A 15,056-nucleotide genomic window follows, 5' to 3' on the forward strand; every position below is an offset into this window, starting at 1 on the left:
AAACAACCAACAAATCTGGTTTCAGTTTTACACTCATGAGCATGATGAACCAAGCGGATTGGTGCTTTTATACTGAAATTTTCAGTGTAGTTCGCCCTGTCTTTATTTTATTATGCTCAGTTTTCTTTGTTTTTCTGTAACATTTTGTTGAATTCATTGTCAACTCTGCATTTTTGTTCAGATTGTGGACCAGATAAACACAAAGCTGCCTGCGTCCTTTGTTGAGAAATTGTTGGCACCTGACTCCCAGCTGCTGAATCTGCGCTTCCATCGAGAGAGAGAGGTGTGTGAGTGCGTATTAATCCACTGCTATTCATGGCTCGACAATGCCAGTATTTTTCTCGTTGGGTGGTGCTGGTGTATCATGTAGTCGTCTCTGGTTCAAAAACCACAGGTCCCACAAGCCAGTGATCAGGGTTTTAAAAAATTGTCCATGTCCAAAAGTCTTCAATGTTTTAGAAAGCTTTGTCAATGTTTTAAGGCCTTTAAGGCCTATGCCTATTGTCTAGATAGTACGGTCTTCCACTTAGCTAGGTTTTATATTTTCACATCATAATTGCATACACAAATGTATGTACCGTCTTATGTATGTTTTACTTTATCTGTGCACCTAAATTTATGTGTGCGCTCTTAGATTTTTTTTCATGTACTCCCTGTGAGAAAAGTTAGAGTCCTGCCCTGCTATAACAACCTCCACCCTTCTGGAACGGATTTTCACCAGATTTTCTGGCTGAAGGGATTTGCTCCCATTTAACCACAAGAACATTAGTGAGCTCAGGCACTGAGGTTGGCTGATAATTTAATTTCTTACACACCAAACTGGGAAAACCATTTTATTTATGGATTTGGCTTTGGGGGCATTGTTAAGCCCTAAAGAGAAGGATAATTTAAACTGGGGTTTGGTCAGGGTTAGGGTTGCCCTTGGTTATGGTTGCGATTACATTAAATAAAATGGAGCCATATTTGTGTGTATATGTGTGTGCATGCTTTCCACAGGTGATGTCAGCTGTTCATGGCGTGTACCAGGCGCTGCTAAGCCTGAAAAACATTCCAACACTGGAGGCAGCTTATAAAATGGTATTGGGTGAGATGGAATGTGCCCTGTCTAGCCTTATGGTAACCTTGGAGCCCAGTGGTAGGGCCCAGGCACCTGGCTGTGTCTGCCCCAGCATCCAGCACCCTGCTTTTGCCTACCTCACCTTACCCCTGGAGAAGGCTCAGTTCACCCTCATCTTCAACCTCAGTACCCTCACCACCATTGGCAACACCAAGAACTCTCTCATTGGGGTAAGTGCCACTCTGCTTTTCTATACTGCTGATTACAATGGTGTAACGATAGGTGTCACAGAACAGGTAGTACTGGCAATATGATTTGATTTAACTCTAAGGGATTCAGTTGCCTATTAAGTTATATGTTAATATTAACACATGTAAATGCCCTGGTTGCCTCTCAGGAAAAGTGTAAATGCCTAACTCATCACAGATGAGCTCTGCCAGCTTTTTGCTGTTGATTCACTCGTTCTCCCTCTCCAGACTTCCTCTTATTTTGGCAACCGTGCACTGAGCTCAGTTGGTTTCAGTTAATTCAGGTCAAATAGGTGCAGATAGATAGGTAACCAAAATACTTTGGGGATGCATTGTTATATTAGATTGCCCATCACAGTTTCAACAAAAAACACAGCCTGTTCCACTTTGAGGAATTCCTCAAAGTGGAGGTATGTCTGAGGCCTCAGCCTCCATCATGTCCGCCCGTGGTGGCTCGCGGCTGATGGGAGCTGGATGTGGCTTTTGGGGTGGCTGTCGACATTCATGGGTCTTGGCTGTTAGCCACTGCCACTCTCCTTTCCAGGATCTTTTCTGGCATTGACGCACAGTGAGGGCATGATTGAGGGTCAGCCAGAGATGCCTGGGCGTGTTTAGTGCCCATGCAGGCTATGCACTTTTGCTGTAGAATTTTTGAAAGCAAGCTTAAGGAACACCATTTCATCTACACTGTTTTACCTCGGTCTCGTTGCACATCTTTTGATTTGAAATAATCAAATAAATCTTAAAGTTAACTTCAGCCGAAGAATGGGATGCTAACTGACAGTTACTGGACAATGGTAAGTTAATACAGGGAGGCCGGGGGAGCGGTTCGCCTTGACGCAGACACCGTTCTGAAATTATTATGCCATAATTATGCCTAAGGTTTCCTTTTCAATAACTGAATAATTCAGCTGGTGTTTGTTAAATTTCCTTGAAAAGAAACAGACTGGCTTGTCAACCCCCAAATCATCAGCCTGCAAAACGCCTCAAACACTCTCAAATGCCTTCTGACACTCTGCGGACCAAACATATTTAACATTTGCTTTCAACAGGCTTGTGAGAGGAGCAACAAATGTAGAAAAATTCCTACCAGAACACCGGTAATAAACCACAAGCCCCCAAAAAACGCATGAGCGCCTTTGTAATTGGAGGCGGGGCACAGTCATCAATAGCCTGCACTTTTCCCCGAATTGGACACACTATCCCTTACCCCACTACATGGCTCAAATAAGTGACTGTAGCTTTCGCAAACTCGCACTTTGCCAGATAAAAGGTCAACTGTGCGTGAGCCAAGCGGTCAAACAACCTCTTGATGCGGTCAAGGTGACATCCCAATCATCATGAAAAAATAACTAAATCATCCAAATACACAGAACACCTATCCAAATCTCCAACAACCCTGTCCATCAGGCGCTGAAAGGTCGCTGGGGCATTCCGCAAACCAAACTGCATCACTGCATATGAATGCAAACCAGCAGATGTAATAAATGCAGCAATCTCTTGCGGTCTTTCTGACAAAGGGACCTGCCAGTAGCCTTTCAGTAGACCAAACTTACTGACAAACCTAGCAGACCCCACTTGGTCAATGCAGTCTTCCATACGGGGAAGCGGAAAACAGTCTGGTTTTGTGACATTGTGTACCTTCCTAAAGTCTGAACAAAATCTGGGAGTGTTATCGGACTTTGGCACAAGCAAACAAGGTGACGCCCAACTGGAACTGGAGGGCTCCGCAATACCGTTCTGCAGCATATACTTAACCTCAGCATCCAAATGTTTCCATTTCTCTGGGTGAACACGATAAAACCTCTGCTTAATCGGTTTACAATCCCTAACATCTACATCATGCTCAACCAAATGTGTACGGGTAGGGGTGTCACCAAGAAGACATGGATATTGATCAGGTCAGCTAACTGGCTACGCAGAGACTCCTCTAAATGGCTTAACAAGCCATCCAGATTCCACATAGAGTGAGTTCTTAAGCCGAACATTCATCTGGGCCTAACAAATCCTCCTCCCCTTGACCTACCACAGACTGATTGGACACAGATACAGACAAGCAAGCTGGATGCACATCAGAATGCTGTGCTTCAACTGACTGCTCTACACGAGCATAGTATGGTTTTAGCAAGTTGACATGACTGAGCTTAGTAAATGATCTATGACTGGGAATAGCAATCACATAATTCTGGTCTGACACCTTTTTCACCACTGAGTATGGCCCTGAAAACTTTGCCTGAAATGGAGAAGTAACAATGGGCAAAAAAGCAAGCACCTGATCTCCAGGCAAAAAGACACAATCCTCAACTCCCCGGTCAAAGTTTTAGAAATAGGCAACACACAGTTCTTGATTATATTACAGTGAATTTATTCTCTAACTAATGTGATATCAAAGGGTGGTTAAATACAGGGAAAATAAACAATGACAATGGTTTCCCAATGATTGTGGGAAGCATTTGACTCATACGGCAGAGGAGAACTAATGAAAGTAAACTATGAGTTTAGGAGTTAAAAGGGAAATTAACATTATGGGACATCCCTGACCACAGAATGTTTGTTAGGTCTTACGACTTGTCGACGGCCTGCTTTGGCCTGTTGCACGGGTCCCACGCTAGCTGCCCGATCCTGGCTTTTTGCTAGGGATTCTCTGGGATTCTCCGTGTCTGAAGAAAACGCTGTCCTCCGTCTGGCAATTCGGCTGTTTTCAGGTTTTCTTCGTTGCCGCTGGCGAGACCACGTGGCTTGGTCTGACCTCGGTGAAGTTGGCTCGACGAAAAAGCTTAAAAATGGAACTTTGTCGTTCCTGAATTAGTCCAGTGTAACTTAACGTACTGATAACTTTAACAAAACAAAAGCGAGAAAATAAAACAAACTGAGGGGCAGATCGATGTCGCGGCACTTCGCGTGTGGAGCTTCAAGCGAACAAAGGCCTGTTGCGCTGGTCGAACTCTTAGGCGTTGCCTGGTGAGGCACGCCGGACGCGTGCCGAAGCGTCCAGAGAGCAGAACGGAAGACAAGAGCACGAGGAGAAGAGCAGAGAGAGAGAGAGAGCACAACGTTGCGTGTCTCTCTTTTGTTGCCTGGGGCGTGGTTCCCCAGAGGGCGTTTCAGGTTTCCCGAGGGACTGCCTTTCTAAACTTAATGTCTAAAAGAAAAGAAATCTATTTGCGCATATTATAATCAAATATTTTCCACAGTCAAACCTCAATGGTCAAACAGTGGTTTGACAATTTTCGCATTATTGGTCAGGATATTTATACATTTAACGGCATTTCCAACGATGGTATGTAATATTTATTTCGTCCACTTGGGGGAGCTCAGGTTACATGAGGAAAACTTAAAAAACCATCTCTCCTTAGGAACTGGGGAATTTAGAGTATAGTATGACATTTCTTTATCATCATTTCTAAAGGAATTTTGTAGGAAAGTATTGTGAACAAGCATTGATTACACATTAGATGAGGCAGTGTCTTGCTGAAAATAAAAACACTGCAAAAGTAACTTATTTAGATTCTTTTCAGCAATAATATCAACAGATAGCAACAACATGGTAACATAACTACTCAAATAGAGGCAATCGTAATCAAGTAACTAAAAGATTTAATTAAACAGTTACTGCTTTGAGTCTTTGGAGACTGCAGTCTGTCCTGGGTTATGTCACAAGTGGGTGAGACCAGGAGTATCCCTTTGATGGGGTAATGAAACACAGACCCAGTTCAGTTGCCACGGTTACATGTGTGGGGGAAGCAGTTTTGATTTGATTCAGGGAAATGCTAATCGCTGGTTCGTGTCAGTTTAACAGTCAGGGGGGAATTTGGAGTAGCTCCAAATTTATTCAATATAAAATGCACAAATCCACACTGTTGTCCCACTACAACCTCTTTCCATTTATCCTGCGGTAGTGCTAAAGGACCCCGTCCCCTATGGCCAAAAACAAGATCATTAGGGCTAAACCCTGTACTCTCGTGGACCACCTGTCTGGCAGCCAACAGCAACCATGGCAGCCCCTCTTCCCAGTCTGTGTTCATCTGTATACAAAATGCACGCAACATGGACTAAAGAGTTTGCTTACCACGCTCAGAGCCAAGGTGCATTAGAGCGTTCTCATCAGGTGCCTGATTGTGCTCAATGCGCAACCGCTTCAGAACCTGTGCAAATAAGTGTGACGAAGAATTGGAGCCCTGATTGAATATATATGCAGGAGGTAAGCCTTATGTGACAACCATCATTTGATTTACATGACATTTTCATGTTGTAAATGTGGTGCTTACCTACCACCCGTTTGCACACCCCATCATCTTATCAGGTCACTATGTCTGCTGCCCCTTTCACTGCCAGGTGAAAGGGTTTCCAAACAGACCCTAGGTAGCAGAACATGAAGGGGGGAAAAAGAAACATGAATTAAAAAATTTCACCTTCATTATTTAGGCCAGTTTTGAAAGACTGAAGAGATAGCTGTTCAATATTAATCATTGAGGCTATCGGAAACTCCAATTGCTTCACACTGGTTAGCTGGTGAAAAGCTGCAAATGTGAAGCAGCATCAGGATGTGTTAATGTTTGAACTGCTGTTTTATCTGACCATGCACATTCATGTGTTCTATGTATTTAGATGTGGGCGTTGTCTCCTACGGTCTTTGCTCTGCTTAGTCACAATCTGATGCCTGTCCACTCTGAGTTAGCAGTCTACTACCCTGCCATCCAGTATGCTGTGCTCTACACCCTGTACTCCCACTGCACCAGGTAAAACACACACCTATATTGTGAACAACAAGCCTGCTGTCCACTACAGCATTCTGTATTGTACACACCTGTTAAGTGTCAAAGTGACTAACTAACCTCCGTTTATTTTCTTGCATATTAAGTTGAGCTGGCACTCATTCTAAACCTTGTAGAAAATTGTGGCTAGAAGAAGCTGCTAAAGTAATATTTAGATGGATGTTTGCCAAGCACTACTATTTAAGATCACTGTAATAAATGTATTATCTCCAACATTTTCTGATGTACAAAGAAAATAAAAATAAGTTTTTTGATAAACACGGTACAAGGGATGTTACTTATTCAACCTGGTAAGATTACCATCATGACATTTACAAACATGACCAGGGTTCTTATTCAGACATGACATCTGTATTGAATTGCCATCAGATTAATGTAAAGGGTGCATGTGTGAAAAGTGCTGGTTAGTCCAACAATTTAGTATTGCACTTCCATGAAGTTGGGTACTTGTGAGAGACAAAATAAAAATGAGTCAATGCAGAAGCCGAGATATGTTGACTTTTAGTCCCTAGCATGTGTTGTGTATTTTTTATTTTCCTTAAAGCACTTGTAATAATTTTATTGATTTAAGTATTATATATGTTTAAGCGTCAAAGTGTGTTCCACAGGTTGAATGACTTCACAATTATTTGTGTTCTAACCATAGTCAACTATTTTAAGCATTCTGCACTCTGAGTTAATAAATGGTCCAAGATCAAAAGCCTGAAAGAGATGAGAATCCAGGTGCAAGAAGCGAGGTGGTGTTTATCTGTGTATGCAGTGAACTGACAGACTTAGCAGAGCCATAAATTACAGAAAGGTGGTTTCAAGGAACGCTTCTGAGAAATAATGAGCATCCTCTGCCAAGAAAAGCCACCTGCAAGAAATATTGATCATTTTGTGCCAAGAACAACACTTCACAGGGCTAGAAAATAAAAGATCCTGTTAAGAGACCCAGTTGTTAGTAAAATATAATTATGTTTTGCAGAAGGGTCTTTTAAGCACAAAGGTTGATTTAAAATGATGGATTTTATGCAATAAGTGATTAACTGTGATTGTACAAGTAGAAAATGTTTAGATTGTTTTGAATATGTCAATTTGTCCCCTTTAAAGTTTTAATTTATGCATGCTTATCTTTACAAAATGTATCTCGACTTTGTGAAGTTCTAATGGTTAAGACTAAACTACCCAAAAAATTATTATGATTAGGTTTCACAAACGGTATGGCCCATGCTGACATACAGAAGTAACATAAAATATAGTTAGTTGGAAGAAAGTTATAATTAGTACCTAAATGTGTATACTAGATGGTATTTGGTAGTACTGATGGAAAGCTACAGATGAGATAATGGAAAATTACCAAGGAAGAAGATTTTGGAGTGGAAAAGTACCACAGTAGAAGGTTCCAGAGAATTAAGAACATTGGGCGAAAAAAGGCGAGAATTGAACAAAGACACCGCCTAAGTAGGAGGATATTGAGGATTATAAAATATGTTTGTGAACTGTGCACTTAGTTCATCCTCATGCCTGGTAGGATGTAACTCGGGCATAAAAACTCTTTTGCACCGAGTTTTGACTGACTCCAGAGAATTTTGGACTACAAGTTATTTACTATTTTGGCGAGTTTCTTAAAGTGGTCGAGACTGTTTTTTTTTTTTTTTTTTCTCGGGTCTTCAGCTGGCCTAGCCCCGACCTAATCCTCATCACATGAATCAATTTCCAAAATTCCTACATTCTACACTTTCCTTATCATGCAACTCGATAGCGTCTTTCAATAGACCATCCACTCCCATGTTTTTCAAATTCCACACATCCAATTTGTAACACAGGCCTTCTGTTTATGACGAGTGAACTGAGCTTCATATGTAAATGTTTGTGCCTTTTATAACCCTTATCTTAGTTCAAAGGATTCCTTCTGTTACCACCCATCCTCATAGTCTTGTTTAGTAAAATCTCAACACTGCCGTTCTTTCCTGCTACTTTACCATAAGGACTTGACTGATGAAGAGGTCACAGAGAAAGTCCAGATTTAAAGAGGTCATATTATGATTTTAGGCTTGTTCCCTTTTTATTGTGTTACAAATCTGTTTTTTGCATGTAATAGGTTTGCAGAGTGAAAATGCTCACCTCAAAGGTAGTCCAGCCTTTACTTTACTTTTTTACACTGAGCTGCAGCACACACAGTGACAAGACGTCCCTCCCTACCGAACATTAGATACCCTCCAGGCAGTCAGTGGACATAAGGTTGTTACTGTGGTGGAGAGACCGTTCAAACATTATGTATGAAAGATACATTTGCTACAAATTAACAGCTTACTACTTTGAAACATCTTGCTCCTGTCACGGTTGGGAAGCTGGTTCAGGTTGTTTTGCATGTGTTTCGGGATCATATTTGGCTGAACTGAAGCAGTGGTTATCGGCTGAAGCACCTTTTGTTTTGGATCACACTGCCTTGCTTGTTAGGACCCGCCCTACCCTGCTTCTGATTGGCTAGTAGTCCTAACCTAGGTACTGCGCATGTGCAACTCCCAATAAAGATCAAATAGAAGTGAGAGGCTTCACTCGGTAGATAAAACTGAGTGTTCAACACACACAGGATGAGAAGAGGTGATGCAGCAGTGTGCACTATCATAAAAATATGATTTTTGAGACTTAAACCATGTAAACCTGTTCTGGTACAACACACACAAATATGAACCTGAAAATGAGCATAATATGACCTCTATACAGTGCATAATAACATGGTGAAGCTGGTCTTGCTCCTCCGTTGTTACTCTTCTTAACTGGCCTTGTGTTTGTTTATCCAGACATGATCATTTCATCTCATCCAGCCTGTCATCATCTTCTCCATCCCTGTTTGATGGCGCTGTCATCAGCACCGTGACCACAGCAACAAAGAAACATTTCAGCACACTGCTAAGCCTTCTGGGAGGACTGCTGGTGAAGGAGCACCTCTACCCCGAGGCCAGGTTCTTTCTCTTTCTGTCTTTCACACACAGACACACTATGGGGATGTGTAAAGTGTCATGGAGCATGAGACGCTCGTATGTACGCTCATTTGATGACTTCCTGAAAGTCCCACACGTGTGCATGCATATGAAGCTGCATGTGACTCTTAATTAGGGCCCTATGAAATCCATTTTATAGTAGAGGAGAACTGCAAGGTGCAGAGGAGGAACACTTGCAGTAGTGACGCACCAGCTTCAGCAGTGTTGTGGCTAGTTGTCGGCACCTCACGGGACGTTGGGATCATTTATCACCATTGATGAACCACACAAAGAATATATCCTTTTTAAATAGTATTTGAATTAGACCCGTGAGCAACCGCGACTTGCATTTAGCTGTCAGCCGCACGGCATGCACGCAAAATCTCTGCACAAGACCGGTGAATGGCAGGTGAGCAGAGAGAAAATGATTAACAATAAGCCTCAGTTTAGCTGGACATGTACAGTTTAAATGAACTATTGTTTAAATTGGCTATTGTGTGGAAACCCCCCCCCCCCCCCCCGTGCGCTCGCAATCGCAGTGCACAAAGCAAATCACAAACACTATACTCGACTATAGGCAAGATTTGACAATTCTGTTTCGACTGTAAATCCTTAGTCGGGGACAGCCCTCACTGTTTCCAACTGGTAGACAGAAATTAGTGGTATGCTGTGGAAGGACACTAGCGTGTCTGGTTGACACATTAGGAGATGGCTCATTATTTGCCGGTTTCTATTTATTTATACTTTGTTGATTGAAACACATTTATTCTTCAAATCCAAAGCAAACTCCAAAACTAACAGATTATAATTTCACTGATGTCGGGAATCATTTTATCTAACTATAAATCACTTAATCCTGGCTGCTGAAGCCTGCGTTAAGAGTCACACATGCGCCCGCCTGCGTGTTAGTAGTTGCGCAAGCGCTGAATTGTACTAATGATGATGTACCTGCCATCTAAAAGAACTGAGCAGCCAAAGCCACATTTGAGGGGTATTGGAGCAAAACTGTAGAGGGAGATAAGGTGGCGCTCCATCCAATACTCTCATTCACAGACAGACAGACTTTAGCAATATCACCTTTGTGACTAGAATCTATCTGGCATTGGCAAACACTTCAGCAAGACATCTTGGTTACTGGATTCAAATGATATGATAATTTTGTGTTGGTCTCAGGAGGCTGCTGCTGACGTGGGCTCAGGAAATCTCTGTGCTGATGAAGAAGTCAGAAACTTATAGCCCTCTCTTCTCCCTGCCCTCCTTCAACAAGTTCTGCAGGGGGCTGCTGGCTAACGGTGAGCCCAGTGTCAGCATTTCCAACAAAGACGTTTTTCACCTTGTGTTTTCCACAGGCTGACAGGCCATCAGTAATTCTTCAGTAATGTTGAATGATTTTCCTCCTCATTTTCTCTGGAAAGGTCTGAATGAGGATCAAAGTATCTGCCTTCAAACCTGCCACAGCTTACAGGTCCTCTCTTCATCTCTGTCCAATGAGCTGCTGCAGAGGTGAACGCCATACTTATACACACAAGCTTAAACTGCTTTCAGACAGTCTTTTAAATTTGATCTGTAAAGTAGGCATGTTTTCTCGCTGTTAGGTGTCTTGATGTGTGCAGAGTCCAATTGGTCCATTCAGCAGTGAGGGTGAGGCAGGCCTATGGCAAGCTGCTCAAGACAATCCCCCTTGATGTGGCTTTAAGGTAAGACAACTGGGGGGCATCCCAAATAAAATGAAACTATTTGCCATATACCAAATCTGTTTGACATCTTGTATATACAGGGTACCCGCGGGGTCTTAAAAGTATTAAATTTCATATTCCAAAGTATTAAATTTCGTTCACCAAGGTCTTAAATTTGTTGTCCTTTCGTAGAATTAAATAAATGCCGTAACATAGATAAACACTTTTTATGTGTGTGACTTTATCTTTTACTCCGTTTGGTGTGACACTGTTATACGGCAGTACAGATAATGTTACTGTTTACGTCAGTGTTCAGCTTTATGCTCTGAACTGTGGAGTGTTCGCGCTGCACAAGCTCTGTCATCCAGCTCTGGGCGAATCAGTCAGTTAGGGAAAGTAAACAAAACGTTTCTGATGGGCTACTAACAAGCTAACGCTAGCTCGTCGCCTGAGAATGGGAAAGTGTCTGAAATTCAGAAAGCCAGAGACGGACAAGTGGCAGTTGATGCCGAGGACAGTGGCTGCAGGTTCCTGGTCAGTTAATGTTACAACAGCAATGGAGAGACATTTGTGTATGAGTACAGTGTCTGTGTGTCGGCGTTGCGCCGCTGTTGTAGTGTAACAAACAAACCAGAGCCCAACTCCTTATCCCTGCTGCTTTCAAGCCAATACTATATAACGCTATATTTCAAACAGCCTTAAGATGCACAAACCGAAGAGGAGGAATAATCACATTAAATTACATTACCTTATCTAGCCAATTTGGAACTAATTGTAACAGCTCATACTGCACAATTTGTTAGTATTTTTGATTTCACCCCTTAAGAGTTCTTAGTGCACAAATATTGGATTCATTTCATAGGTGTAATTTACACTGGGGATACTGGGGACATGTCTCCATCACTTTTTTTGAAGCTTTTTTAAATATGTTCTGAAAAATGGCTTGCAACAAGAAATGTTTAAAAAACCCCAATGGAATTGCTTGAGAGAGGTTTATTTGCACAGTAAGAAAACATGCAATGCACATTAAATATAGAAGAAACAAATATGAATTGTCATCTGAATCACTTTATATAAATAAAGACAATTCTACCATAAATTGGTGCGGAAATTAAGTGTTTAGTGCTCAAAATTTTCTTGTCTTGTTTTCGTGAACCCAATATTGTAAATCGTGCATGTGAGCTAAGTGATATGAATCAAGGACGTGACTTTGTGTTGAAAAGTGGTGGGACATAGGGGCTGAAATTAGGCGTGTGACGATACAAACACACCCCAAAAAGCTATAGTGTGTTAAATATTAATGTATTATAATAAAAATGTTTTATTAAATAAATGTAACTTTGTAAATAACTTCCTCTGGCATTAAAATTCATACAGATTTTTCATTATACGGCAGTGAATGAGTTGGTATTAAATTTCATCCTAGGTGGTATTAAAAAGGTCTTAAAAAGTCTTAAAATTAACTTTGAGAATCCTCGGGGTACCCTGATATAATAATATTTACAATTATCATCATAATACCACAACCGAGCATGGTGTGTGCACATGCAGAGGCCAGTAGCTCCTTCAAACTTTAAAACAATGTAGCAATCTCAATTTTTTACCTGATGTGAAGCACATCATCTCTGGAAGCAACAGTTACATGAAAAAAGACACTAATCAATGTTGGAAAACTAAGTGCAGGGATTGGAATAAGTGCAGCAGACCTTGACACCCAGCCAGTCCAGCTGGACCATACATCACGGCAGTGGTGCAGTTGCCACAGGAAGAGGGGGAAGAGAGGTGGGATATGGGCTAAACTGACCCAGCATGAACTATAGGAAGTCTATACCATTACCCATCTGCGTCTCTGCGTTGACTTTGTATGTAATCGTGCCGCCTCCAACGCTTGCTTCACTTATGTTCTTAAAAGCCCCATAACTCTGGCTAATGTCAGGTTGTAGGAAAATAAACTAGATGAGTAAATGTTATTAACAGACTTGGCTCTACCACAACATCCCAGATCAAGCTATTGCACTTGATCTGTGGTCCGCGGTTTACTTGATCGGGCACTACTCTGAAAATAAATGAATGATCTATAAATAAAAGAAGCATTCAATTATTTCTGATAGATTGACCATTTCAGGGTGTCTGCAGGGTCTTAAAAAGTCTTTAAAGTAAATTTTCGCAAAATTTAATTATTAAGGCCATTCAAAAGTACTTAAGTCTTAATCGCCATTTAACAAGGTATTAAATTTTGAAGATATATGTGAAAATCCTGTTTGTCCAAAAGTTTGTTTGCTAAAAGTGTAGGTGAATGTATTTATTTATAATGCATAGCCAAAAATACTAGACAGGCAGAGAGTAGCGACTGTGTGTTAGGCGCAGGGATCTACCATGCGCCTATTTCACCCTTAAACGCTCCAAAATTTGTACAACCGACCATAATCTCCAACCCCGCAATGCCCGGTTGGCCGGTGGTCACTTGAACAGCCCCGTTCCTGAAAAACAAGAGTGAGATGCTCAACCAGCAGCTGAAACGGTAAGACAGAAGACCACAGGGAACATTCAAAGAGCGTGTGGGTTTGGCTAACGTTAGCCAGCTTTTTAGCTAAATCGGTGCTTTTTATTGAAACAAATTCAACTTTTCATAAAGCCGATGCTCTTGTCATTGTCACTTTTTGTGAACAGATCAATCACAGCCTGGCTGGAGCGGGATTTAAAGAAAAGTTTGATGTGCTGCAACAAACTTTATTGTTGAACTCAATGTTCTGCATAAACTGTTATGATTACGGAAGAGTTAGTAGCCTGCCCAAAATCAAGGTTGGAGACTATCATGTAGCCTAGAGCAATAAAAAACAACCCCAAACTGAAACAGTTGTAATTTGAATTAATATTCAGGGCTCAACGTTACGGCTCAGGAGGTAGAGCGGGCCCGTTAATTGGAAGGTCGGCGGTTGGAAGGCCTGGCTCCTCCTGGTTGCGTGGGCAAGATACTGAACCTCGAATTGCCACTGGCGGCTGTTCCGCCAGTGTATGAATGTGTGTGAATGTTAGTTTCTGTTTGAGCACTGAGCCTAAGTGCTCAAACGGAAACTAACATTCACACACATTCATACAGTTCAGCTCAGTGTATGAATGTGTATAACTGTTGAATGCAGATGTAGTGTAAAAGCGCTTTGAGTGGTTGAAAAGACTAGAAAGGCGCTATACAAATACGGAGCATTTTAGATTTACCTGGCCAGTGGGTTTGAAACTTACTGGCCCGAAGACAATTTTTACTGTCCCTCCTCCAAGTGTTATTTATTTATCAGTGTTACAACAAAACCAAACACTTATAAGTTATGTTATACTGTTAACATGTTTAATTGGTTATTAAATATATCCTGGATATTAAAAAAACTAAGCTAAAATGTAATCAGTTAAAATTATAAAAAAAATAAAAAGGTTGACAAAACAATTTACTTTTAAAACAAAACATACTGACAGACTCAAACATGACGTGCTCTCTCTCCTACTGACAGCCGTTTAATAAAAACAACTGTACACAGAGCAGCAGATACAAGTCGCCTCTATCCTGATTGACAGGTCACCATGGTAGTGACCTTTCAATCACAAGGTAGTCCCGCCCAAAAGCATATGCTGCATTATCGTCCCCCTAAATGGGACCATCATTTGTTCAATGATCATCATTTTATGTTGAAGAATACATGAAACTAGCGACTGAGACCATAAACTCATTAGGAAAGTGTTTACTGAGGTAATAGCTGAGAAGTAGCAACATTTTACCATTACTTCTAATGGAAAACGACTTATTTTTGCCCCCTGCTTGGCCGTTAGAGAATGCAGTTTTGAGGTTCGTCTGCATGGTTTCACTTTCAGACCCAGAGGTTGCCGCTTGATTGAGATTAGAGAAATAACATTTCACAACCGCTCGTCACATAACTACAAATCTAGATTGGACAATGGTGCGTGCCATGAGCTGCAAAACAACTGCAGGATGTTGAGTTTCTAATTCTTTATTTTTTTTTTAAAAACTAATGTGTTTGCACTGGCCCGATCGGGCCAGTAAGTTGCTAGTTCAACTGTTCCGACGTTACTTTTTACTGGCCCATTATTGTCGAGCCCTGATATTTTACAAGTGGTAAGTTATATACTACTATGTGAAATTATATTGAATATAGTAACATAATGAATATATTAATATCAAACTTAGTTTTTTACTATTCAATTAACAATATACTTTTTTAATTTACTGTTGTAATTTAAACTAATCCTCCTCCAGGTTGTACCTGTGCTGCACCGCCTACACTACTTACATTGTTCATCACTCAGTTTATTCTCTTCATCTTTGT

The 15,056-nt window shown here is 41.2% G+C and overlaps 1 protein-coding gene across 2 annotated transcripts in view; it reads left to right on the forward strand.

Moving 5' to 3' along the window:
* Positions 1-15,056, forward strand: part of smg1 (SMG1 nonsense mediated mRNA decay associated PI3K related kinase) — a 145,305-nt gene that overhangs the window by 44,622 nt on the left and 85,627 nt on the right. For both annotated transcript variants that reach the window (XM_038739044.1, XM_038739052.1), the window contains exons 12-18: positions 182-283; positions 997-1,287; positions 5,914-6,044; positions 8,867-9,028; positions 10,220-10,338; positions 10,462-10,549; positions 10,642-10,743. In XM_038739044.1, coding sequence (XP_038594972.1) covers positions 182-283; positions 997-1,287; positions 5,914-6,044; positions 8,867-9,028; positions 10,220-10,338; positions 10,462-10,549; positions 10,642-10,743 — 995 coding nt within the window. The remainder of the gene's footprint in view (positions 1-181; positions 284-996; positions 1,288-5,913; positions 6,045-8,866; positions 9,029-10,219; positions 10,339-10,461; positions 10,550-10,641; positions 10,744-15,056) is intronic.

Source organism: Micropterus salmoides, unplaced genomic scaffold, assembly GCF_014851395.1.
Source record: "Micropterus salmoides isolate LMB-PRFRI ecotype aquatic unplaced genomic scaffold, ASM1485139v1 Ms_hic_scaffold_10, whole genome shotgun sequence".
NCBI lineage: Eukaryota > Metazoa > Chordata > Actinopteri > Centrarchiformes > Centrarchidae > Micropterus > Micropterus salmoides.